General features: G+C 38.7%; 1 protein-coding gene across 1 annotated transcript in view; it reads left to right on the forward strand.

The window, feature by feature from the left end:
* ZZEF1 (zinc finger ZZ-type and EF-hand domain containing 1) overlaps positions 1-24821 on the forward strand; it is a gene marked incomplete in the record, with an annotated part of 3903331 nt that overhangs the window by 2614750 nt on the left and 1263760 nt on the right. Inside the window, 1 exon segment of the mRNA XM_044082903.1 lies at positions 20898-21160. Within this exon segment, the coding sequence (XP_043938838.1) occupies positions 20898-21160 (263 nt within the window).

A 24821-nucleotide genomic window follows, 5' to 3' on the forward strand; every position in this document is an offset into this window, starting at 1 on the left:
TTTCATTCACACACACAAATTCCGTCTTAGTCTGGCTGACCTTCATTCCTCTCCTCTCTAGAGCATATCTCCACCTCTCCAGGGTCTCCTCAACCTGTTCCCTACTCTCATTACATATCACAATGTCATCTGCAAACATCATAGTCCACGGGGACTCCTGTCTGATCTCGTCTAATAACCTATCCATCACCAGTGCAAATAAGAAAGGGCTAAGAGCTGATCCTTGATGTAATCCCACCTCCACCTTAAATGCATCTGTCACTCCCACTGCAGATCTCACTGCTGTCACACTACTCTTGTACATATCCTGTACCACTCTTACATACTTCTCTGCCACTCCCGACTTCCTCATACAATACCACAACTCCACTCTAGGCACCCTGTCATATGCTTACTCAAAGTCCACAAAGACACAATGCAACTACTTATGACCTTCTCTGTACTTCTCCATCAACACTCTCAGAGCAAACATCACATCTTTAGTGCTCTTTCCTGGCATGAAAACATACTGCTGATCACTAATCATCACCTCCTTTCTTCACCTAGCTTCCACTACTCTTTCCCATAATTTCATGCTGTGACTGATCAGTTGTATCCCTCTGTAGTTACTACAGCTCTGCACATCACCCTTATTCTTAAAAATCAGTACCAAAACACTTTTTCTCCACTCCTCAGGCATTCTCTCACTTTCCAAGATTTCATTAAACAATCTGGTTAAAAATTCCACTGCTATTTCTCCTAAACGCCTCCAAGCTTCCACAGGTATGTCATCTGGACTAACAGCCTTTCCATTCTTCATCTTCTTCATAGCTGTCCTTACTTCTGTCTTGCTAATCCATTGCACTTCCTGATTCACTATCCCCACATCATCCAGCATTCTCTCTCTCTCATTTTCTTCATTCATCAGACCCTCAAAGTACTCCTTCCATCTGTTCAACACATTCTCTTCGCTAGTGAGTATGTTTCTCTCATTATCCTTTATATCACCCTTACCTGCTGCACATCTTTCCTAGCTCGGTCCCTCTGTCTAGCCAATCGGTACAGGTCCTTTTCTCCCTCCTTAGTGCCCAACCTTTCAAACAACTCTCTATACGCCTTATCCTTAGCCTTTGCCACCTCTCTCATTACCATGCACCTCATCTCCTTATACTCCTGTCTACTTTCTTCATGTCTCAGACAATCCCACTTCTTCTTCGCCAACCTCTTTCTCTGTATACTCTCCTGTACTTCCTCATTCCACTGTCAGGTCTCCTTGTCCTCCTTCCTCTTTCCAGATGTCATACCAAGCACCTTTCTAGCAGTCTCCCTTACTATCTCTACTGTAGTTACCCAGCTATTCTGTAACACTTCACTGCCACCCAGTGCCTGTCTTAACTCTTCCCTGACCTCCACTTCACAATCACCCTTTTTCAATTTCCACCATTTGATCCTTGGTGCTGCCCTCACACTCATTAAAACATGTCCAAGCAAAAATCCTAAACTTCTGGACTTTGTTGCATACTTGGGAGCCATTCAGCTGTCCTGCTTTTTTTTTTGTGAATTGCCTTTCCGGTTTCTTTTCCCGGTCTTTTTAAAACTCTTCTTATTATCATGTAATATTTTACATACTTTACTAAATTGTATTTTTTTTATCAGCGACATTTTTTAGACTGCTCTAAAACTGTACCAGAGATGGTCTTACATTTAACAGTCCCCTTTTACTTTTTCTTTGCCGATGCTCTAATTTCAATCCCTAGTAGGGAAGGCAGAATCTAACAGTCCAAACTTCTACTTGGCCTCATCTCACTCTGTTACCTTTCCTCTCTCTGTTACCTTTCCTCTCTGATTATTTGTTATCAGTACCTTGGTTCCTTTGTTAATTTTACTAAATTTCTCCAGTAAATTCCAACCCCCATTGGCTTTTTTCTATACTCTTACTTGAAGTCATCCTTATTTGCAAAATCATGTCTATGTTTCTGTGTTGACTTATTTCATAGAATACTGCTGCTTTATGAATGTAATATTATGCATGGTGGTGGTTGTACTCCTTAAGGACCTGCATCCAGAATCCATTTCTCTCTCTATTTCTTGAACCCCCTTCCCCCATGTCATTAACATCCATTTCCAATTTGATTTGTAACTTTTTTCTGTGTGTGATATGTTTATGAGCCTTAATGGCAAAACTCTAAAAGTATCCATTCAACTTGAGTAATCCTAAACCACCTTATTGTATGAGGATAATTAACTTATCCCACTTAAATCTTGCTCTCTTCCCCACTGAAATAAATTCCTTCAATTATTTGTTAATTCCTGCCCACAGTTTTTCTGATAGATAAAAATATGCTTGACAGGTACATAAAAGTAAATGGATTAAAACAATTTTCACTCCTTTTGTGTTACTAGAGCTGAGTCTTTCATTGCCATTCAAATAGCCTGCCACTCTGACCATAGCGCTTTTAGTGCCAAGGGGCCCATTGGTGGACTCAGCCCAAGATGGTTACCCAATTGAAGCAGTTGTTGGCAGGGGAGGGGGTGACAGATCATTGGCAACAACACAAACTAGCCTGATTATACAGTGAGTGTCAGTGCTTCTGGCTGTGAGAGGGATATTGATGTTGACCAGAATGCTGATGTTGCAGGCAATCTTGCATGGAGCCATCCCTCTGGTGCTTTTACAGCCCCTGCTTCAACACAAGGCCACTAGCTATCTGTTCTTGCAGCTGTTCATTCTTATAACCAAAGGAACAGTGGATCAAATTGACCACTTATGAAATTGTCCTGGTTGATCTGGCTATTATTCCATTTTTCAGCTTCTCTGAATTTATCCCCACTAAGGAAGAGGAGAAGCATACATGAAAGCTGTAGTCCTTTAAAGTCACTTATGCCAGATGTGGAGGATTATGATGCAGGTAATTCTCCAGCATGTCCACATCCACAACCCCAAACTCGTGAAAATATTGGAAGTGAAGCAAGTGGTGGGGTATAGCCCACATAGCCTCTTTTATTTTCAGGTGTTTCATTTTTCTTTCTCATTTTCCTGAGTGGAAATATGTAGTTGTTAGATTAGAGACTTCCATTTTAAAGTAGTTATTAGGCATTAGGCAGACTAAAAGGTAGAGTAGGCCTAGAAATGTAGTCTCAGAATTGTGCTTCATTTCTGCATACATTTTAGAAAAGACAGTTAAGCAGAAGAGAAGAATAACCTTCCTGGTCACAATCTTGCCAGCTACAGAATGTTCTTTCTCAAGGGAAAAATGTACATAGTAATGGAATGCTAGATAAAGAAGCACACGGAAAACCAGGCTTGGAAACCAAGGTGTAACCTAGGCTAAGGAGGCCGTTTAAAGCATTACAGGGTTTTGGTATTATTAAAATATAGTTCAGATACAGTTAGAAAAGTCAGTTTGTTAGCTCGACCTGTCATACAGAAAAGATTAAATATCCAGCATTTTAGAAAGAAAGCTACAATACAGACACTCAAGCCTGAGTACAGAAGACAGGTCAAATAAAGACTTTCAGTTTACATCATTCAGGACAATCAGAATATATGTGCAGAAACTTTGGATATATTTAGCAGCACTGTTAGCCAGCATCCCAGCATTTCTACAGACTTTTATTGTTTATCAGCACTGTTAATGAAGACAGTATTCAGATCTTGTGAAAATCTAATAAAGCCTTATTAAATGAACTACAGTGTTTGGAGAATTAATTTTGAAAAGTACACAAGACTTGGCCCATAAAGGAGAGACTGGCATCTGTTCAGCATGAGTTTGGGCATATAACAGATAAAGACATTTGTTCCAGTCTCATTTCAGTTGTTTCCAGTTAATTCCAGTATAGTACAGTCTCATCAGTTCTTAATGGTGAGCCACTATGAATGGGGTAAAACAGTTAAAATAAGTCCCAAAACTGCATAGCAACCTTGCATCAGCAGTAAGACACATGTGTTCTACACATAATCTACAGAATATCAGTGTTTCATTCAACTACTTGTGTTCTACAAAGTGAGCTACAGAAAAAAATTGTTTCCTTCAAAGCAACTTTATAAGCAGTCACACTACAGTTACCAGTGTTCATTCGACATTTCTTCAAACTTCTGCAGACACAGCTGTAGTGAGTAACCCTTTCAAGTACAGCAGCCAGCTTAACACTTTTTCAAGGCTATCAGTAACTACAGCAAATGTTTCATAACAGACTTATCTGCAGCACACCAGTGCTTTTCCAAATGAGAGACTGAAATCTCCGTACAGAATAAGGCCACAGCTGACAGCACTACAGTTGCTCCTTACAGAGCAAACCTTTCGGTAAGACACCACTAATAAACTTCATACAGAAAACAGCCAGAGCAGATGACCTCTACATACAGTAATTGCAGCTGTTAGGCAAACTGCATAGCACCAGTGTTTACTTCACAAAAAGCCTCAAAGAACTTCAACAAACCAGCACTAAATCAACAAACTTCAGCAGTGTTCCATCAGAACATAAGACACTGCAAACTTTCAAGTTTTGAGTGTGACATCACACAGCCAAGAAGCAAGAAAAAGGTTAAAAAGCTGCAGATGACAGGACACATTCTTCCAGAATTATAAAGTTATGTAAGACTTTAACTGCATTTTTTAGTTAACAGCTCAAAAAAGTTTAAATTTGTTAGTAAAAGTAATTTGCATACCTGTTGTATAAACATATCAAGTAACACTACTACAGTTAGGGCATCAGTAAATGTTTGGTTTAAAGTTAAAAACTGGGTAAAGCAGTAAAAAAAATGTGTTCCAGAAATGTTGTTTTAAAGTTAAAGCTTATTAGTTCAGGAATGTTAAATATTTCTAAAAGCAAAAGGGTCAAATCACAGAAGCAGGCTACAGCAAAGCATTTGCATAATGGGTCACCTCCTATCAGTACGGTTTCATACTTAAATAACAAAAATTCTTGTGTAAATGCTTCAGCACATAACATTTTAACATACAGAGTTAAGTTGTAGTACAGTTTCAAATACAAATGTTCAAAATGTAATACATTCTTGTTTACGTGTAATTCCAGGTACAAAGTTAAATATCAGTATGGTAAACACAGAGAAAAACATCAGTGTACAAGCCAGTGAGGGGGAATAATATACAGACTTCATTGCAAACTACTGTTTCAGAGCAAAGTAAAGAAATAGCATTTTCCATAGCAAAAGTCAATGTTGTTGCTAGTTATGTAACAAAGGATTTTCAGCTCATCTATAAAGGGTGTTGCAGTCCAGTACCAAACCAGAGCATTTATTTGTCTTTGTTTAAGGTTAAAAGAAATGACAATATTTCATTGTTTACAGAAAAAAAATATGGAATAATGTACTGATTAATACAGACAAATCAACTTCAGTTACACATAGATCTTTATTAGAGGTCACAAATGCAATTTTGTCAAGATTTAAAGGGTCAAACATTGCAGCAGGTAACAGTTCAAAGTGTAATAGCTCTGTACTAGGTATGGTATTAGAGTTATATGCTGTTTTAGACGTCAATAACAACATTTTTGCAAATGTACAAAATTTGAAAAATTGGTTACGACAGAAACATGCAGATTTATGGTTTAAAGATAAAATAAATTCCAGTTCAGCTGATACAGCTAAAGTGCTCAGAAAGACATATTGGATGTGGCCAGTTAGAAAAATGGGTAACGGTATGCATCTATGTTGTGTAAGGTATATCAGAAATGATAGTCAAGTTAAATCTTTGAACAAAGGGTTTACAGTTACAAATTTGGCAAATAAATTTTTTGTGTTTTGTTTAGCAGTCATTACTTAAGAGCTTTCTATTAAAGTGTTGCAGTGCATAAACAATATCTTAAAACAGACACACAAAAAAAGCATTCACAAATATTAAATAATGTTTTGTTAGTGTATAGAATGTAAAAGTAAATGCTACATTGTAAAAGTGACAGCACAGTCAAGAGTTCAAATTCTATGTATAAAAACAGTACGTCATAAGTAGTATGTGTTAATAAATAAAGCCACAGGTTCAGTTCGTATGTTAGACAATTAAACTTGCAGAGTCAGATCAGTTTAAATCTGGTAATAAATGTATAATCAGTTTAAGATTGTATATATTTCATACAGAAATTGCTGTTTACCAAGAACACCAGATCAGATGACAGCCAGTTTAGCAAACTGAATTAAGGACAGTACTGTATGCCATAAGGCAGTATGGTGAAGATCAATTTAACGCATTTACAGTTTTTAATATTTATCCAAGAAAATTGTAGTGATAAATTCTTGCAGCATTCAGTAGTACTAAAAAGTTAAATGACATAAGCTAAAGAAACAGCTATAGTAAAACAGATGGTGAAGTTTCACTCTCAGAACAGTATGTTAAAATCTGAGTGTCGTGAGAGTAAATGTAATAAGTTCAATAGTTAAAATTAATTTTATATAGGTGCAAAAACGCACAGTGTTAAATTACTACTTTATGTTCTTTAAGGCTATTAGTTTGCTTACAGACTTACAAGAGTTTATTAGCAGCAAATGTTTATTTCATGCAGAAAAATGTAAATAAATTCAGGGCAACAAGCAGTGCTATAAGTTTATAGTTGTTAGTTATGCAAATGTTATTTTAAGGACCTGATAGTAAATACACTCAAGAACTTTGGCCACCCAGCATTGCACAAGAGATGAAAAGACGAGGTTTAAAAGCCAAACTATAGAAAGGACATTTCGACATTAAAGCAGGCCTTCCTTTACTTCATCAGTGACTGGTACAACGCAGAGTAAAATTTGACAAGAGCTGTGGTGCAGAAGTATACTGTCTGTGTGTTTCAGTTATTTCTTCAATGTTTGTTTAAAGTTAAAATTTATTTTTATTTTACATTTGTTGACCGGACTAGTCTTGCTGGATATATGTCCATTTTCAGTGGAGGCCCGGGGAGAAAAGCTCCATTGGTTAAAACAAGATTAGAGAATACAAATACACAACAAATAAAAGCATTAAGCATAAAAGATAAGAAGATTTTAGTATAAGTAATATACATCTAGGAGTAAAAAAAATATCCATAACAAGAAAAAAATTCAAGGAAATGATTAAATACTTTCAGTATGGAAATTTGATAGTATCAAAACATAGAGAGAATCATACATTGTCTTGAAAATAAGGTAGACAACATAAAAAAAATTTTTTTTATACAATATATATGAGATCACTTATATCTACAAAGTTATGATGTCAGTGGAAGTCAGTCAGGATACCGTAGCAGAGAAGGAAGTATTGTGGTAGAGGAAAGGAAGAAGGAAGGTTAGTCAGGGTTGGTACAGGAGCAAAGCCAGTATTTATTAAGATGGATTTCCAGTTGTTTTTTAAAGAGTGGAAGAGTGGCCAAAGAGGAAATATTTGAAGGGAGGTTGTTCTATATTTTGTCAATTGAGTTGGTAAAAAGGCAATTACCTGCAGAATTAATGGGTTTGGTACTATTAACTAGTAGTTTGTCTGAAGAACGTAGTTGTTTCAGGTTGTTGTAGGGAGTCAAGAGATTACTGAGTTTTTTGTGAGCTATTAAGAGCTGTTGATAACTGAGCTTGTTTGGAAGTTCAAGCCAGCCTAGTTGCTTTAAGTTTAGACAGTGGTGAGTTCTAAACTGGGATCCTGTGGCAAATCAAGCGATATTATGGTAAGATGTAGCAAGTTTCTTAAGGTTACTTTTAGAGAGATTAGTGAAAATAGGGGAAGCATATAGAAGGGTAGAGATAAGGTAAGATTGGGCTAAGGTGGTCTGGGCTTCAGGTGTAAGGAAGGGTTTGATTCTGTACAGGGATCCACTCTTTTTATTAACTACTTTTATTGTGTTGTTGATGTAACAATCATAGTTAAGATTATTGTCAATAGTAACACCTAGCAGTTTTGTTGACGAATCAGGAGAAATTTGAGTGTTATCAGTGGAAGTAATAGAGAAGTTTAGAGAAGTAGATTTATGGGTAGGTGAGAATAGTAATAATTTGGTTTTCTTAGGGTTAAGGAGTAGACAGCGGTCAGAGAACCACTGTTCAACAGTGGAAAAGGCTTTTTGAGTAAGAGACTGAAGTTCAGTTTGAGAGGAAGCAGTGCAAATTATAGTGGAATCATCTGCATATTGTATGCAGGTAGTGCTAGGGATAGCTGACTGGAGGTCATTAATAAAGATAGAAAATAGAAGTGGGCCTAGGATAGACCCTTGAGGTACTCCTAAAGAGTTAGGAAGGAGAGAAGATAGTGAACTTTTCCAGAGAACTGCCTGATGACGGTTTTCAAGATAAGAAGTAAACTAAGTTAAGGAAGAGGGATGTAGTGCAAGAGATTTTAGTATGTGCAGAAGGAGTTTACGATTAACCATGTCAAAGGCTTTTGATAGGTCTATGAATAGAGAAGATGTAAGTTTATTATTGTTACGGTTATAGTTGATGGTGTTGGTAAAGGAGAGTAATGCCGTGGTAGTACTGTGGGAAGGTCTAAATCCATGTTGAGTATTAGCAAGTAGTTTATTATGGAGGAGGTGGTTAAGTAGTTGTTTATGGATACATTTTTCCATAATTTTGGCTAAGGGAGATAGGAGTGTTATGGGATGAAAATTAGAGAAGTCATTAGGCTTGCCTCCTTTGTGTAAGGGAATGATGTGGGATATCTTCCAGATAGAAGGGAAAATATCTTCCTTTATAGATCTATTTATTAGGATAGAAATTGGGTAAGCAGTGGCTTTTGCTCCTATTTGCAGGAATTCTGCAGGAAGCTTGTCTGCAGATGGGGAGGTAGGTTTAAGTTTTTGGATACAAGGTTGTAGGTGAAGTGGAGGAAGAGTGTTTTTTAAAGTAGGTGGGAGAAGTTTAGAAGTGTCAGGAGATAAGTGGTTTGCAAGAGTTTGTATGGTATTGGTGAAGAAATAATTGAAGTCATTGGCTATTTGTGTGGGATTGTCAGGGTCAGAATCATGAGGGTTGGGTGTGATAGCCTGGCCTGGGGTTAGAAGATTATTAATACTGTTCCAAAAATTTTAGGTTCCTTTTTGGTGGTTTTCTGTAATTGAAAGTAATAGTTCTTTTTATCTGTCAGAATGGCTTTTTTTGTACTGTTTCTAAGCTCCCTGAGTGAGTTAAAGCAAGTATGTATGTTTTCAGTTATATAATAGTACTAATTTCAGTTTGTTTTTATCTATATTCAGGCAGTACTGACAAAATATATTAATAGTTTAGTCTCCATAATATAACAATAACAGATTTCAGTTTATCTGTGTTCAGGTAACTGTCAAAATGTTTTCATGTTTTCAGACAGTTGTACAACAGCACTAGTTTTCAGTTTATTCATGTTCAGACAATACTGACAAGAAAAGGTACTAATAGTTTGGTTTTCAGAATATAACATACCAGTTTTAGTTATGCTTTTATCTGTGTTCAGTTAACACTGGCAAACGATATTCTTTTAGTATTAGTTTAGTTTCCAGAATATGCACAGCTATTTTAAATGTTCAATATAAATATGCATCACACTAATGTAAATTTCAGTCAAGATTCAGAATATGACAGTCATACTCAGTTATGCATACATTTCAAATTTCAGAGCATAAGAATAATATTCAGTTACTTCACATTATTCATTAGATTTAAGGATAAAGTAAGAGAATTACATTATTCAGTCATTAGTTAAGGGTAAAGTGACACAATTGTTTGTAACAGGCATGTTACTTCATACATTTCTACTACATCATCCTTTCACATTATTCAAGTGACAATTATTTATTACATGCTTATTAAGATAAGTTATCTAAAGAATAGGTAGTATTACTTATTCAGTATACTCAAGGCATAACAGGGCAGGCTTAAGTTAATTAATTTACAGATTACATTGCACTTTACGTAATTATTGAACATTAGTCAGAAAATTAAAAAGACACTAACAGGAAATGCAAAGGTATAGACCTAAAATACAGAAAGCATAGGTTTTAGTAAACTGTTATAGCTCATAAATATTCATAATTTGGGAGGCAGACATCTGTTACAGCACATAAAAGTTTAAAAAGGTAAGTAGCGTTATTAGCAAATCTAAATAAAAATGTATAGACACAAGTTAATACAGTATATGGTAATTATGCTTCAAGACCAATTATAAAGTTATCCCTTAGTACTGATTTCATTTATTCTTCAGAAAGTAGCCAACATGCTTGATGGGCTATACAATAAAAAGAAATGGATTAAACAGTACAATGTTTAAAGATTTAAGTCTATAATCAACAGGGAAATCTTTCATTTGCTGTAAGAGAGAGGCATCATGGTACACCAAGCACCAGTTCATAAGGTAGAAAACAAAGACAATAGTTTAATTTTTACTATTACAGCATGCAGAAGTAGAGAATAAAAATAGGCAGGGTTAACAAATGCGTACTCTGTCTAACTTAAATGAAGATTCACAAAGACAAGTTAAGGATGTGTGTGGCATTTTCTGATCAGCTTCAAAAGCCACAGAATTAAAAAAACACTTATTTTCAGAATAATGTACAGGTTTTGGATACATCACTCATACATTAGAACTTAGACTTAAAGACTCTAAAGACTATGAGTCTAGATAATATGAAAATTAAATCATGCAGTTAACAGACTTCAAGCCTAGTGGTCAAAATTAAAATTGCAAGTTTATTTATCAAATAAAAAATATTTTCAGATTATGAGTCCGGTAGCATAAAGCTGTATACAGTAGTTAGCAATGCAGATGTAAGGTAACTACAAAAGTAGGTCCCTATAGACTTTTGTCAGGGACCTCAGGGGCAGATGTTAGATTAGGGACTTAGATTTTAAAGTAGTTATTAGGCATTAGGTAGACTAAAAGGTAAAGTAGGCCTAGAAATGTAGTGTCAAAATTGTGTTTCATTTATGCATACATTTTAGAAAAGACAGTTAAGCAAAAGGGAAGAATCACTTTACTGTTCACAATCTTGCCAGCTACAGAATGTTCCTTTCTAAAGTGAAAAATGTACATAGCAATGGAATGCTAGATAAAGAAGCACATGCAGGACCAGGCTTGGAAACCAAGGTAACCAAGGCTAAGGAGTCGTGTAAAGCATTACAGGATTTTGGTATTATTAAAATATACTTCAGATACAGTTAGGGAAGTTGGTTAGTTCGACCTGTCATACAGAAAAGATGAAATAGCTAGCATTTTAGAAAGGAAGCTACAATACAAGCACTTGAGTCTGACTACAGAAGATAGGTCAAATAAAGACTTTCATTTTACATTATTCAGGACAATAAGAATATACAAGCAGAAACTTTGGATATATTTAGCAGCACTGTTAACCAGCATCCCGGCATTTCTACAGACTTTTATTGTTCATCAGCACTGTTAATGAAGACAGTATTCTGATATTGTGAGCATCTAATAAAGCCTTATTAAATGAACTACAGTGTTTGGAGAATTCATTCTGAAAAGTGCACAAGACTTGGCCCATAAAGGAGAGACTGGCACCTGTTCAGCATGAGTTTGGGTAATTAACAGATAAAGACTTTCGTTCCAGTCTTATTTCACTTGTTTCCAGTTAATTCCAGTATAGTACAGTCTCATCAGTTCTTACAGTAGTTTTCCATTCTGTCAGTGTTCCTTCCATAATATTCTTTCATTGAATCCAACTATCTGAAAGACTTAGGCGAAGCCAGATTGTGACACTGATTTTACTTACAAATTAAATTGGTAACTAAATTCATTTGGCTGATCATGATTAACCAATGATAAAATCCTTTTATATTGGCTGCCTACTTAAAACATGAGGATAAATCTGGGAAGTTTGGTGTTCACTTTAACCATTTGTAATGTGTTGTGTTTACTGTGCTGATAATGAAGTGGACATTGTTTATATTGTTAATGTTTATCATTTTCTGCATTGTGGTTGGCTGTTAATATGTTTTCAATCAGCTTTGGTTGGGATTTATTCTATCAGATTTTGCACTTTCTTCAGTGGCTATTTGTTCAGGGAATATAGAAGGCATTTATATTGTACTGTACTGTGCCGTTGACTTGGAAGTTCTTTTGACACCTCTGTTTATCACGTAAATGTGAACACCTTGTACTTTACAGACTGCTAGAAATCGTAACCATTGGTTAGGGATTTGTACCATACTTGCAGAGGCACTGGTTGCTCATCTGTATTGTTTGCTATGAGTAGTGTACAGTTCTCCACACATCTTAGTTGTTCTCCCATTGCAAGTGGCAATTGGACTGTGCCAGTACACAAGGGTATAATGGAGTCTGGTTCTGAAAGCTGTGGTTCATTTGCTCTATTTCAAAAGATTTTCCATTTTGGAAGCATGCATTTGATGTAGTTGACTGATTTTAAACATATGCATGGGGTGTATTTTATCTGTTTTTATTAATGGTTCGTGGAAGTCTGTGTAGTCAGTGGTGCTTAAATTGATTAAGTAATGGTATGGTAGAATAAAGATGATGCCTGGAGATGACACATGGGTGTTGGAGGTTTATGTTGTGTGCCAGAGCCTTCACAGACTGTGTTGGACTGTTTCTAAGTAATCTTATCTTTTGTAATGATCCTTATTTTTGTGCCAGTTTCCTTCATGCTTTTCCTTAGCTTTTTCTGGAATTCTTCCCTTAGGGTCTGCAGACTCGTGCTATCATTGCATTTCTGTACCTGAAAGGTGATCCTGGAGGCGCATTTAATTGGCATGTTTGGTACCAAGTAATAAGAGCTCCCTGTAGTACCAAGCTTCTACTGCATTTAGTCTTTGGTAGCTCCTACCTGCTGCAGAAGGCTAGAGAACAGGCAGGAATGAAACCTCTTGTTTTCAGGCTCCTTGGTGCAATACTTCCTTGTCTTAGCTGGGATGAAGTTGCTCTGTGACAAGTCCAAACTGAGTGTTTGCATTTCCTGACATGTTCTCATTCACAACCCTTTAAGAAGGTATCATTTCCTTAAGGGACAGGTATGCTGGGCACCAGCAGTTTCTTTTAAAAATAAAACCTGGTAGAAACTGCAGAAGCCTGTTGAGGTGGTTGCTTTAGATTTGCCTCCGGATACGTCTGGCAAATTGAAAGTGGCACCTTTTTTGCTTGTAAACTGGAGAGGCTGCCTTACACTGCCTTCACAGAAGCTTTGAAAGCCTGTCAGGATAAGACCAGGGAGAATGTGCATTCCTGGGCTATCAGTCATTTCATATATAGCTTGGGAAAGGGTGGTATTTGCTTCCTTTGTTTTATGGGTCAAAATGCAGTATAGAAGGGGATTCACTCAAATAATCCTCCATGTGACGATAGACATAATTGCTTTACAGTTTATAGTACATGTGGAGTTCATGGGGAATATTTTTGTACGAGAGCATTCATAAGGTTACTGAGAGTCTCCTCACAGATAAGGGCAAGCATGGTGAAGTTACCAACATCCCTGTTTGTGTCCTTTGAAAAGGCTGTTTTTAAGAAAAAAAATGACTCCACATTCATTTTGTTGTGTGCACTGTCACACTCCACTTATGTTTTCTGTTAGTCTGACTTATGGCATAAGTGTTTGGCAAAGGTTGAACAGTACCGGTGGGAACTTTGCTGAGGGTGCCTTGTATGAGTATCATTGGTTTGCTATTTCATTGTTTGGCTGTCACCTTAATTTCACTGATTTTTTTTACACTGTGTAAAGATGTAGCAGCATCTGCAGTGTGAAAGTGCTTCACACCGTTCACTTGTGAGAATGGTGGTCTCTCTTCTGGTAGACCAAAAACCAAAGTTGATCAGTCAACCACATCAAATGATTGAGAAAGACCAACAGTACATCATTTAATTTGTCTCTCATTCTGCTTGCTAAAGGAAACCTTTAACACTTAATTATAGTTAATTTTGTCTTTCCTTTCTGCAAGTCCACTGAGTGGTGTTTCTCACATACCTTTCACCTTCAGCCACTTGCCATGCCAGTTCAAGCAGAAGCACACATCACCTGACACATTTATGTAGCGTAGTCAGTTGCAAAATACATTTTGTGTGTGTGGGCACACAAGGAAAGCTCATGGAAAACAGAAGTGGGGATAACAACATACCTGTTATGTAAAGAGGCATCAGCCTTTTCATGCAGATGTCCTTTTTGTCTCTTAACGTGAAAATCTCAATTATTTAAAACAAGCTTCCTTACAAAACAAAATCTGATGTCATGGAATGACACTTGGATAAGTGTAAAATGTTTTTTGTGTTTCACTGTTGCAGTCATTACATTTGGGTTATCTGCGTGCAGGTAGCCCTCTGCCGGCCTGAATATCAAAGTCTTGGCTCCTGCTTCGGATGCTGTCTCATCTTCCATGACGTCAGGTAGTCAGGGGTATAAAGCATGCAGCCGACACCATTACATCAGTCTTTCTTGCCGCGCGATGCCCGAAGCAGAAGCAGTTCGCAAGTGCTGGTCAGTCGACTCCTAGAATTTTCGTTTACGAGTTTCAGAACCGAAGTCTTCAAAAAAGCTAAGTACCTTGTTGGGGATCCTTTTTTCTTGCTCTAAACTGATGTCAGTAAAAGTTAACAATTGTATTACCTGTGGAAAGCAAATACCTCATAAAGATTTTCATTCGTACTGCATTCCTTGCTTAGGCCCAGACCACGACGTTCCTTGCTGTCGGTTTTGTGCCTTATTCAATCCTCAAACTATTCGTCGGTCCATTTTAGCAGCAAACTATTTCGGTACTGTGTTTAATTATCCAGAAATGGCTTTGGCAAGTCATCCAACTACCGACATTCCGAAAAAACGTGAAGATAAAGACAGACAGACCGCATAGGTCCAAAGCTGCTGATGACGCTTCTGTTAAGCTAGTCGCCAGTTCGCCGGTACTCAGTGAGGCGCTTTCGCAGCCCCTAATACCCGCCACTTCAGATTCGCAGGCCTCTACTGAGACCCATTCGGAGTCCAATATGCCGCGAGATGCTTCTTCGACTATGAAACCTGCGACTGTCTCTACCTTGGATGGGTCCGGAGCCGCTGTGCAGGCACCGGCTTCTGAGGGTGTATTCAGGCATACGAACTTGCATTTCAAACCAACGCCATCTTCTTCTTCAAGGCCTAAAACTCGTTCCACGCCTAGAAAACCGACGTCCAAACCGCATGGTCAGGCCCATATGCCTAAAAAAACAAATTGTAAGAATGGCTGCAGACCTTATTACTTTAATTAGGGGAAGCCAGCCTTCTCCCTCCAAGAGACCTAGGATTGATTATCCCTCTGATTCTGTTGATAAGGATTCTGTTTCTTCTGATTACCATGATTTGACCTTATCGACCTATGAGGATTCTGATGCAGAGGACTCCTTTCCCTCTGCTTCCCCTCCAGAAGATTTTTCTTTTGGTGAAACCTTGCACACTGTTAGGGAGCACTTCTGATGGGAAAGCCAGGATTACTCTGACTCCAAAAAGAGGCTTAGGGAATTGTTACACCTACCTCAACACAGGCCTTTAGCTATCCCTCCTGTCCTGGACATTGTAGATGATGCCTTCTTGGAATCTAGCCTGGCCCCAGACACTTTACCTCCGGCTCCCAGGAAACCTGACAGGCATTACAGAGTACCTGACTCTCACAATTTCCTTTTCAAGAATCCTGCTGCAGACCCAGAGACCATTTCCCAGGGACCTAAAGGCATTAAGGCTACTACTGCCAAAAACCCTACCCCCTCTGATAGAGATTCCAGGGCCTTGGACAGATGGGGTAAGAAGGTATACACTTATGCTACTTTGGCCTTTAGGGCCTTAAACTGACAGTTTCATATGTTGAAGTATCAGCAACATATTATGGGACTACTTAAACAGAAAATGATGTTGATTTCTGACTGTGCTGAAAATAAAGAATTACAGGATTTAATGCATTCTGCTGAACAACTTGATAAACATACTTCGCAATATGGTTTTGATTCTTTAGAAGCATCTTGCAGGGCTGCTGTCACTGGTTCTGTTCTTAGAAGGCATGCTTGGCTTAAGGAGCAGACTTTGCCAGATCATGTTAAAGCTATATTACTGGATGCTCCCTTAAACCAAGATCATCTGTTTGGCAACAAAGCAGAAGAAGTCCTTAAAAAGATTGAGGAAAAAGCTAAATCTATGCAAACTGTTAAAGATTTCCTGCAAATAGAGCCTCCCAGATTCAGTAGGCATTGGCCTTCTAAGAATTCGTCCTTTCCTGCCTCTTCCAGGCCTTCTCATTCCAAACCCAAGAACAACAGACCACCTAGGCTACAGTCTCAAGGTACCCACAGGCCTAAGCAGTGGGGGGGCTTCCACTTCCAAAGCTGGAAGTAGTAAGACACCCCCCTGAGGAAAACTGTCTCAATGACTCCAGCCCTGCTCAACTGCATGGTCCCTTAGGGGGAAAGATTGCACTGCATGCAAAAAACTGGGAACTCATTAACCAGGACAAATGGGTTTTAAATGTAGTTTCCCAAGGATACAGATTCCACTTCCACACCTTACCAGCACCAAACGGTTGGCCAGACCTACCCCCAAATCAGTGGGCAGAGGCTCAACAGTAGGTTCTCTGTCTTCTAAGTATCAGGGCTATTCAGCCTGTCCCACCAGAAAAAAGGGGACAAGGTTTTTACTCAAGACTTTTCCTGGTACCCAGAAAAGACAGCTCCTGGCCAGGATGGACCTCTCTATTCTAAATACTTTTTTGGTAATCCTAAAATTCAAAATGCTGGCACTTCATCATCTGCTTCCTATGCTAGGCAAAGATGCCTGGTTGGCAACCTTAGACTTAAAGGAAGCTTACCTGCACATTCCAATAAGGGAATCTTGCAGGAAATACTTATGCTTCAGAGCAGGCTAAATGCACTATCAGTTCTCTGCACTTCCCTTTGGCTTATCTACTATGCCCAGGGTATTCAAAAAGTGCCTAGCTCCAGTCATTGCATTTTGCAGGCAAATAAGTATTCAAATATATCCATACCTGGAAGATTGTCTAATTCAGGCAGAAAGCCAGGACATGCTACTAAATCATCTGGCATCTGTAAAGAAACTTCTAACCTCACTGGGGAATACCATAAACAAAAATATATCTCATCCAGTACCCTGCCAACAAATTGTATTCCTGGGAACAAGCTTGAACACAACTTTCCAGATGGCTTAACTCACACCAGAGAAACATGTTTGACAGCCTACTTCAAACTACTGGCCACAAAGACCCATCTCTCTGCAAGGAAAATCCTGCAAGCCCTGGGGTTCATGGCCTCTTGCATTCTACTAATTCCATATGCGAGACTGCATGTGAGGAAACCACAATGGTATCTAAAAAACCTATGGTGTCAACATTCACAGGACCTGGAATCAATGATTTCTATCATTCCTTGTATAAAGACAGAGTTCCTTTGGTGGGCAGAGGCCTGCTACCACAAGAAGGTACTGCCATTCATTCTACCCCCTGCCGCCCAAACCCTAACAACAGACGCATCAGTCTATGCATGGGGGGCTCACTTGGCTGGGCAGTGCATTCCGGGCAAATGGAACCCGAATCAGATTCACCTGCATATCAGTCAAAAAGAAATGTTAGCTGTACAGAATTCACTGACAGCCTTCAATGACTACATTCTTCCAGGACAATTATTGGTAGACAGACAACACCACTGTTATGTAGTACATAAACAAGCAGGGGGGAACCCACTCATATCCTCTCTGCAGACTACCCATGGCTCTGTGTAACACATCCTTGAGCTACCAAGTGCACCTACAAGCTCAATTCCTGCCAGGCAAGCTTAATTCACTGGCAGACGACCTAAGCAGAAATCTCATGGACCCACACGAGTGGAAACTGGAACCAAAGATATTCAACATTTTGAAAAACAAATGGGGGAGCCCAGAGATGGACCTGTTTGCCTCCCCTCAGAACTACCAATTGGACAAATTCTGCACAAGGACTCCCCACAGTCAAGCTTGGAAAGTGGATGCCCTGTCCTTCACCTGGGAAAGCCTCTCAGTTTATGTCTTTCCCCCTCTGCGTCTCCTTACGAAAGTTCTGCTAAAGATCAAACACGACAAACCAAGGACAATACTGATTGCACCAGACTGGCCACGCCAACACTGGTATCCCCTCTTGCTCAGTATGTCACTGCTAGATCCATGGCACCTTCCTCAGATCCCTTCCCTGCTGTCCCAGCAGAAGGGCCAGATTCTGCACCCCCAGCTTCAAACCCTGAACCTTGCAGCCTGGCTAATTCCCTGAGCTCTCTAATAGCATCACTCAGTAAGCAGGCACTAGATGTCATTCTGGAGGCCAGGAGGCCTAGTACTAGAAAATCCTATGCTGAAAAGTGGAAAAGGTACTGTTCTTGGACCAAACTCAAGGGATGGGCACAACAGTGCTCAGCTTACTGCATATTCTTCAATACTTAACAGAGATGCTCCACAAGGGCCTTTCCTTCTCATCAGTTAAAATTCATGCCTCAGCCATTTCAGCACATTATAATACTGAGCCACCCCTCTTCTCTCATCCCCTGCTGAAACAATTACTCAAGAGTGGCCAAAAATTTAAGACCACCCAGGAGAGCCCCTACTCCAGCCTGGGACCTTAAGTTTGTATTGGAAAAGCTGACTCTACCTCCTTTTGTGCCAGCTGCAACTGCAGAGTTGAAATTCCTTTCTTGGAAAACTGCTTTCCTTCTAGCCATCACTTCAGCAAGAAGAGTGTCTGAACTTCAGGCCCTCATGGCAGTGGAGCCCCTTCATCATCTTCCATCTTGACAGGGTATCCCTCAGGACCAGCCCTGCCTTTATGCCAAAGGTGGTATCCAGTGTGGCCCTTAATTAGTCCATTCATTTGCCTACCTTTTTTCCTAATCCACAGAACAAAGAATGAATACTACACTCTTTGGACATGCACAGACCACTAAGATTTTATTTGGACAGGACGAAGCCTCTCAGAAAAATTGAACAGCTGCTAATTGCCTTTGCTGCAGGGGCAGAGGGGAAGGCCATTTCAAAGCAAACCATTTCTAAGTGGATAGGCCACTGCATTCTTTTCTGCTATAAGCAACATGGAAAACCTACCACTCGGGGGATAAGATCACATTCCACCAGGGCTGCATCTACCTCTACAGCCTTTCTCAGAGGTGTCCCTACCAGGGACATCCTAGAAGCTGCTACTGGGAGCTTTGTACATACCTTCACCAATCATTACCACTTGCCTATGTTTTCTAAATCGAGCTGGTTTTGCCACTGCAGTCTTGCAGGGCTTAATAGCTGGTCATAATGCTCTCTAACTTCCTCCTCATTGCCTTAGCTTTGGGAATCTACCCAAATGTAATGACTGCAATACTGAAACACGAAGAACATAGTATAGTTGTGTACACTTACCGTAAATGTAGATGTTCAAGTGTGTTCACTGTTGTAGTCCTGGTTACCCTCCCTCCAGCCCCCTGACTTCTCCTGGCTATACCTCTCTTCTTGTTTAGTGTATTTCAGCTTTCTGGTGAATTTGCTTTTTGTTGGAGGTGTAACCTTTATATATATATATATATATATATATATATATATATATATATATATATATATATATGTATGTATGTATAAATTGCTTCCCATTATGGGGGCACCTGACATCTGGGGCAAGAAAAACTGATGTAATAGCGTCAGCTGCATGCTTTATACCCCTGACTAACCTGACGTCATGGAAGATGAGACAGCATCCGATGCAGGACCCACGACTTTGATATTCAGGCAGGCTGAGGGCTACCTGCAGACAGATAACTCAAATGTAATGACTGCAACAGTGAATACACTCGAACATCTACATTTATGGTAAGTATACACAACTGTACTTTGCTGTGAAGCAGAATGTGCTTAACTTTTATTCATGCTCCAGTTAACATTTAATCCTGTTCATGGTCATGGGGATATCAGAACCTCTTAAAGCATGGACTTTGGTACAAGGCAGAAGAACCAGTTCTAAACTGTACACCAACCCAATAAAAGATTCAGACACACCTGTACACAATTTTAGAGGAACACCATTTCAGCTGCAGTGCTTCTTTGAAATTGTTGGTGGGGGTGGGGGGACAGAGGCACATCACTAAAAACAAACATGGAGACATAACTAGTTGGAAACATTCTGTTGCTTATGAATGAATGAGACTACTATATCCATGTGTCACCTAGTTGGGTATTTACAGAATGGCATGGTGGCTTGAGGGAAAAGGGTTTAACTTAAACATGTTGGAAAACATTCTGTTGCTTGTTACAGAGTGAGAATATGGCTGTATGCCACCCCATGCTCGCAGTAGTTAACCTTGAATAACGCATATTAATTGTAGATAGTTGAGAGGTTTTACTTTAATTTAATTAACCAAGTAAACTCATTGAAATCAGAGGCCTCACTTTTAAGAGTAATGGGGGAATCCATGTGATGTGAAAGGCATACCCAGAATCGGTTGGTATGCATGAGCTTGCTTCCTGCTAAGTATCTTGGTTGAACACATTGTTTTAGATGCTATTTTACCAGCCCCTGTTTGTATGGGTGATGATTCATCTGTTTGCTACAGGCATACTTCACACACCATCTCCCTCTTTGGTGTGCTGATAATGCCACGTTTTGATCCTGTTTAGTTACTTTTGTCGGTAGCTGAGTTGAATTAGAAAGGGTGTGAAGGTTTGGTTTCTTTGATCCCTGTAGCAGCATAACAATAAAGTTAAAATTAGCAGATGTGATGAATTGGCTAGAGAGATGAGCTTGTAGCAGGTTTGGCAGTCAGAAACGAAACATGCATATGTAGTTAATTTGCCTTAAAATGTCCCACGTATTGCTGTTTGCAGCCAACTGAGAAGTGAAAGATGTGGTCAGAAACTAGTGTCTTAATAGTTGTTTTTATTAATGGAGTGAAGTTTGCTAGTTGTAATCTAACTTTCTTTAGAAGTTTGTCTTTCTGGATCTGTGTAATTAGCCGATGACATTTTGAGTGATGTTTATTTTTTATGCATTTTAGCCATGTGCCAACCCACAGTATAACAGTCTACCCGATGGTGACCATTCGGATCAGTGACCGCCAAAGACTCATCCAGCCATATTTGCATAATTATTCTTGGCTACTCTTTGCATCACTAGCACTTTACGCTGCTGACTTGGCAAACAAAAAGGAGGTAGATGGAGAACCACTAGAAGCTGGCACAATGTCTAGCACAAAAGCACTACAGCGACACTGTATAGACCTGATTGCAGACTGCCTGCTTAAGGCACAGCAGGGCAAAGGTAAGTCCAATTCATGCTGCCCTGTAGACTTGAGAAAAGCTGATCCCTGAATCTTTAACTGTACTTGCACATGCACAACATCAGTCTGCTCAAATAATGTATAATGGTGGGAAAGTTTAGTTTTCATAATTATGTAGTGAAAATTACATTAGTGCAGGGTGGTTGATTTGCGCATTTGTATTATACATGCTACACTGGGTGAGTGGCATGATGACTCTTGGTTGACCTGTAGCCCTGTATAAAACAGCACTGACTTTAAATGGAATTTCTTGCTGCATCTTTAAGTATTCACTTGTAAAATAAAATGAAGCAACATAAAAGTTATTTCCAGTGAATTCTAAACAATGGGGGCAAAACTTTTTCAATAAGGAGTTTGTCTGGCAGCTAGTTTAGTACCAGCATCATTTCGCTCTTCTGCTATCAGTGTGACAGTGTATAGTTTAAAAAATAACTCCAGTATTTGCACTTCTGGTTCTCTTTTTAACATCTAGATGTTTGTTACAATGCTAAGTGTTAAAGAACAGTGACAGTCAACTGTAAAACATACTGGTAATAAACGTCTAGCTTATAAGACACACTTGATCGTTATGAACTTCTAGAGTAGCTCTTTACCACTTGACATGCAGATCCATGTAGGTAGGTGCTAACATTTTTAAAACTGTACATTCCTGTGGTTCATCTACTCTTTATTTACAGAATGTATTTATGTTTATGTACTTTCTATGAGGCAACATGCCCTAGGTTATGTTGATATTTTTGTGTTAAGCTCAGGTGTATGTCAAGCATGTCATGGTCTTTTTACATAAAGTAGTACTTCTGTACACATTCAGAAGACTTTCTAATAAATGCAGCTTTGCCATCTTTAGTAAGATGATTAACTCAGAACAGCTGCTTGATTTCTTTACTGGTCTTGCAGATCTAGGCTGTTTAACGGGACTAAATTCTGGGCATTTGACCATTGTTTTTGGAACATTTATTGCTGCACTTTGACTTCTTTCCTGACGTATGACATGGAGCCTGTCTGTAACTCTTAGCAATCTCATTTCCCAGTGTCTTTAATTGTCTTCCAAGTGCTGGTAGTAACAGTATTGGCTGCTAATGTTCTTTGAACTTCAGCATATTTGTCTTGCACACATGTATGTGATTCTTCCTGTACAGCTGACTGCTTTCTCCACAAATAGTGAAGGACCACAACCAACCATACCTCTCAACCTAGAAACATCAAAAATCTGGACAAAAGCCCATGAAAAGTAGGTACAAATGGCCAAAAATCTGGACGTTGGTTAACATAAAATTTGCATATATAATTATTGAACTCCACCTAACTCCAGTGGAATTGTGGGTACCGGCATTCAGATGCAAACTGTAGAATATACAAAATGCTAAACACAAAATATAACAAGAACAATGGTGTTTATTTATACTAAAATCTGAGCTTGTACCAAACTTTGAACTACTTGTAGAAAACTAAAATGTAATTTCCTTTTATAAAAATAAAATTAAGTGTTAGTAACCTGTTATTCTAACAGCATTCTAAGTTTATAAGAACAATATTTTAAATCTAGACCCCCCCCCCCCCATTATTTAAGGCTTTATCCAGATTACTTGCGTCAGGAAGTTGAGAGACATGTATGAGTGATTACACTCTGAACATGAGTGTCTGAATGCAAAACACACTACTGCTATAAATTCTCAGGAAATTGCAGTGCACATTGCATATTGAGCACACGGAGTCAATTATTCCTGCCCTAGTCCATTGTGTACCATAAATATGCAACTGAAAAAAAACACCCAGATGGATAATTTTGTAAAACTGTGCTATACAAAGTATGTAGTCCATGTCCAAACAGTTTCTGACTACATTCTTACACATTTTATCAAACCATATTAATTACATTTTTGCATGTACAAGAAAACCAAAATAATATACAGGGCACCACCTAGTAATATCCTGGAACTTTAAAAATTGTGATATAAAAGTAGGAGCTTATCCCAAGGGCTGGATGTTAAATCTAAGTGTACTGTCACTGTGCAAAGCTAAAATTTCCCACCTTTATGACAATAGAGGGACTTTGAACACACTGGCCTGCAGAACAATGGCACAACAAATCGTACTGTCAGTTGTTTTCCAGCAAACCACCATTCGAATTTTGTAAAGACTGATAAGGAGATGTGAACTCAACGGACTGGTTTATATTGTTATGTACTGCTATGACATTGTATTGTTTTCCTTCAACTGTAACGGTGGAATTTTGCTTAAACTTTGTTTTTTCAGTTTTCTGGAGAGGGTTTTTGGCATTGTATTATAGTCCCGGCAGCGATAATTAAAAAAAAAAAATCTTAACTAAGTAATTAAAAAATCTTAAATCAGTAGTTTTTTGTAAGGACTGATACCAGGTTCATCTTCGCGTCATGTGTCCTTGTTGGTTGGCTGGCGAGCTGCAGCTGTAAATAACTGAAGTTTTATTTTTTCAGTTTTTGAAATCTCCTGCATCTTCGAGGATGGCAAACTGCTGTTATAAACCAAGAAAATTGTAAGAATAATAGGTGGCAACAAGCACTTTTCGTAGGCTATAAGGCCTGAAACTAAACTTGTCATTACGTTAACATAATCACTTTAATCCTCAGTAATTTTGCCTGGAAAAAAAGTTTATTAAGAACAGACCAAAACACAAGGAAAAATCTACATATTCTTGACAGTTGAAAGGTATGTAGGATCCAATGGTTTCTTGCCATTTTGCAGATTTAAAGACAGCTTCAGTTGTATACATTTAACAACCAGGTATGCATATCGGAAGAGAAAGGACTTGTTTAGACGACAGAAGTTACAGTCAAGTAATTGTGCTCATGGTACCAGTACTGGATGTAAGATACGTGTTGTGCCACTGTGTACCACCTGGAGGTGATCCCACATTTATCCACACAGTTGGAAGAGGTGAAGTTAAAAGAAAGCAAAATCTATCACTGCTAGTGCTTGAGAGTAACTTGATTAACTTTTGAGAGGACAAACTAATAAAAATAACCAAAACACGCTATGGCAGCTAAGGAAAATGTCACAGTAAAAATATAGTTAAACAGACTTTACTTAAACTTCACGAGCACTTTCGTCCAGAGGAATGAAACTCAGATGCCTCAGTGCTTGTCATTATTTAGTGAATTCATTCCTTACTGATGAGCCACAACAGTACAGGAAATCACAAGTTACATGTGGAACAGACCAAAATATGAGACAAAAGTCTGGAAAACGTGAGCAATCACAAGGTTACCACACCCCTTACCTTTGCACCAATCACTAGAAAGTACTCCACAACACCCTAACTTACCCCCACTTTCTCTAACCAATCCTTTCCTCTCCCTCCAAAACTCCTGCCTTCCACATACCAGTCTTATTAATACTCCTTACCTCCTACTTTGTACCTTACAACTAAATTCTCCCAATGACTAAACTACCTACCTCAGGACATTTAAAGCTTCTCCTCTTTATAATACCTCTACCTTCTCTAACAATAGCCAACATTCTAACCTCCTATGAAAAACCATTATGTCCACAATTGCACTGTTTCCTCAAAACAAACAGCCTTACCATCTCTTGTTGTCTCCCTAAACCACATAAACAAAACATGTTAAGTTTCTTGCCTTCATTCTTGCTGGATGGGTTGCC

Source organism: Protopterus annectens, chromosome 9.part0 (assembly GCF_019279795.1).
Source record: "Protopterus annectens isolate FY-2018-M chromosome 9.part0, PAN1.0, whole genome shotgun sequence".
Lineage (NCBI taxonomy): Eukaryota > Metazoa > Chordata > Ceratodontiformes > Protopteridae > Protopterus > Protopterus annectens.